Source organism: Salvia miltiorrhiza, chromosome 3 (genome assembly GCF_028751815.1).
Source record: "Salvia miltiorrhiza cultivar Shanhuang (shh) chromosome 3, IMPLAD_Smil_shh, whole genome shotgun sequence".
Classification (NCBI taxonomy): domain Eukaryota; kingdom Viridiplantae; phylum Streptophyta; class Magnoliopsida; order Lamiales; family Lamiaceae; genus Salvia; species Salvia miltiorrhiza.
Window position 1 is genome coordinate 48,790,014 of NC_080389.1, and position 3,382 is coordinate 48,793,395.

Sequence of the window (3,382 nt, forward strand, 5' to 3'; positions counted from 1 at the left end):
AATGTGAACTGATAATATTGATGCATACAAAAAATTGAAAAAATAGCGACACAGTGAAGCAAAGTGAGATGGTAGTGGTGGGCTGGAGAAATGGTAAGGATCCAGCAAAACCCATTGAATGGATTAGCCTTTTGAAAAGTACTAGTCCCACACCTCACCAACTAGCTACGCGCCACGTAGCTTTCATGCGAGTCTCCGCTAAATACAAATACCAAAACACCCTCGCTCAGAATCCCCAAAATACCCTCCCCAATCTGTATATAAACCCTTCTCCCCCACTCCATCTCCTACCAATTTCCTCCATTTACAAAAGGCAAAATCCCAAAACTCAAATTCTCAGGAACTGGCGTTACCCACGGAAATTCTGGAGGATTCTAGAAACAAAGGGGTGGTGACCGCCCTGTATGAGGCCCTGAACCGCCGCGACGCGGAGGCAATCCAGCAGATCCTCGCCCCCGACCTCGAGTGGTGGTTCCACGGCCCGCCCTCGCACCAGTTTTTGATGCACCTGCTCACCGGTGACAAGGACTCCGACTTCAGCTTTGTCCCCCACAGCGTCGCCGCCTTCGGCCCCACCGTCCTCGCCGAGGGATTCGACCCGACCCGCTCCATCGCCTGGGTCCACGCTTGGACCGTCACCGATGGGATAATCACCCAGGTCCGCGAGTATTTCAACACCTCCCTCACCGTCACCCGCATCGGCAACGCCGACCAATCCGATTGCAGCATTGCCACCCTCTATTGCCCCTCCCTTTGGGAGAGCAGCCTCCCCGGTCGGGTCGGAAAGTCTGTCCCGGGTCTCGTCCTCGCTATCTGATAAAAACCCGTTTTAAGACTTTTGTGTATAAAATAGAATATCGCAGTGTGCTGTGAATAAAATTGGCATGGGTTGAGGTAGGACCGTGGGATCATCCGTCTATGAACGGCTAAGATTGATCTTGGTGCTGTGATCAGCTGCTTGTCGCTCTAGTTTGTGTGTCGTAGAGTCGAGAAGGGCGACCAATACGATGAGGATTGGGAGACCCTTTTCCTTTCATTATCTGCGTCGTGTGTGTCAAGTGGATTTTGCTATGAATAAATTGTTGTGTGATTGGTTAATCAATGCGTTCTTACTTTTTATTGGCCCGACTCTAATCAACACGAACCACACGTGATAATTGCACGTATAATTGATTCAACTCCAATTTACGACTTTTGTCTTCGACCTAAATGTTAGATTAATAATACTGTAATTGACAGCTATATCAATATTCAATTATTTCTAAGGGCCACAACCAGAAAGCCGGAAAAAAATTGATTTTTGCTTCAACAAATAAAATGATTTTTGGGATTCTAGATTAAGAAAAATAACCTAGTGTTTTTAACGATTTCCTCTCACTCGGAGGAATTGCTTTAAAATAACAATAATCATCAACATCAGGTAAGTCATATTTGGTACAATTTGGAGAACTTATCCAACTCTACGTAGAAAATGTATCAGATTAGATGATAAGATGGAGCGTTTATTGGACGATAAGCAAGAATTTCAGCTATATGATAATTTAACGATGGAAGTATTAAATAAAGAATTGAAATGTAAAGATGCACGTCACGATTCGAAAATAAAAGTCTACATCATACGTATATCATTGCTGACTGTTTCAGTTGGAATTGGGGAAATTAGTGTTGACGACTAAGGAATACTCTGCGTGCACATCATAAATTTTGCAAAATACTAATTATTCATTATAGTATTAGTTCATGATGGGCTTATTCTATGCAATAATTTATAAATTTCCCACTTGCTAATTTGGAGGTCTATTCACTCAATCTGTTAAATTTCGAGACCTCCGTTGCAGGTGGTTTGGTGTGGTTCGGTGATATTTGAATGATATATATTGGGTGAGTTTCAAATCAGTATGATGGATGCATTATTTTGTTGGATGAATATTACATCATCTCGGTTCGAATTCTCGAGACATCGAACCTTTTTTTTTTTCGAGTGCAATTAATTATACAGCGAATACAGTAACTTCACACGTCAATGTAGTGTTCTCAGCTCTCATTTTAAATTACAGTTTTCACTATAATCAACTTCTATTGTATGAATTGTGAAAAATAAATTTTTGCTACCTTTGAGATTCGAACTCAGGATCATAAATCCATCCAACAGTAGATCTTGATGATCTAAGGGCTGAAAATGATTCTTATTTTATATCTTAAGAAATGCTCTTATTTTAGCCCTTCCATATATATATATATATATATATATATATATATATATATATATATATATAGGGAGAGGTTCAAATAAGAACCACTGATAAAATAAGAACGGGGAACCATTTTAAGCCATTCGATCATCAAGATCTACGGTGAATGCATCATCTTGGAGGATGGATGCAGGTGCTGGGTTCGAATCCTGAAGGGAGCAAAAAAATTATTTTTTTCGGATTCATTAAATTTAATAGCGTATGCATTAATTTGTATAGCAGATGCAGTAATTTTATTGGTTCTTATGTTCTCACGATAATTGTGGTTCTCACTATAACCGCACCCTATATATATATATATATATATATATATATATATATATATATATATAGCGTTCCAATGAGATCTCATATATGTGGTGAGATCTTAGATTGATTTGTAAGTGTTGCTTTTAATGTATCATATGGCTGATATTTATCCAGAGGAGAAAAACTTTCCTTTTTACTAAAATTTTTAATATCGTTATTCAACATTATATACTAATTACTACCTTATTCAACACTATATATTGTCGTCTCATGATCTCGTGAAAAAAAAATCAATCTCACTGGAACCTACCCCAATATATATATGTGTGTGTGTGTGTGCACGCGCACGCGAGTTCAATTAAAAATAATTTTTATTGTAAGAACGTAGAACCAATCTTGTCCATCTATTTTGAATTTTTAATGGTTGAGATTATTTTAATTTTTTTATATATTTCTTATAAATTAAGGAGAGTTAAATAAGTAAATTTATAATTAAATGTAATCTGTTGTTCGTTGTAAATGTGTTTCAGTTTATTTCTTCTATCACGTTCATTGTTCTTCAAACAACATATAAGATGGATGAAATTGGTCAGTCATTTTTTAAAAATTCGATGTTATTGCACGAATAATGTATCGTTTATTAATCTCTTTTTTAGCTTTGTTTTATGATAGATGTCAAAAAAAATTATAGGCAACCATTTTATCCAAGAAGTGTTCCAACCAACACATTCTTATGGCGACTATTATGACATGGGCCGGGTACAATGTCATGGAGTGGCAACCACCATTGAAGTGTGAGAATTATTTCAATAGTTGAAATTCCACTCTAGAAGACTTCCAAGGAAAAATCAATACTATCAAGAAGATGAATCGAATTCAGA

At 37.4% G+C, this 3,382-nt stretch overlaps 1 protein-coding gene across 1 annotated transcript; it reads left to right on the forward strand.

Annotated features, from left to right (window-relative positions):
* Positions 1 to 288: 288 nt before the first annotated feature.
* LOC131016298 (wound-induced protein 1) lies at positions 289 to 1,098 on the forward strand. Its single transcript, XM_057944961.1, has one exon. The coding sequence runs from the start codon at positions 503 to 505 to the stop codon at positions 815 to 817; it is 315 nt and encodes a 104-aa protein (XP_057800944.1). The 5' UTR covers positions 289 to 502; the 3' UTR covers positions 818 to 1,098.
* The last annotated feature ends 2,284 nt before the right edge of the window (positions 1,099 to 3,382 follow it).

Excerpts from the sequence above, each read along its gene's own strand:
- LOC131016298 (XM_057944961.1), top strand. The coding sequence starts at position 503 with ATGCACCTGCTCACCGGTGACAAGGACTCCGACTTCAGCTTTGTCCCC.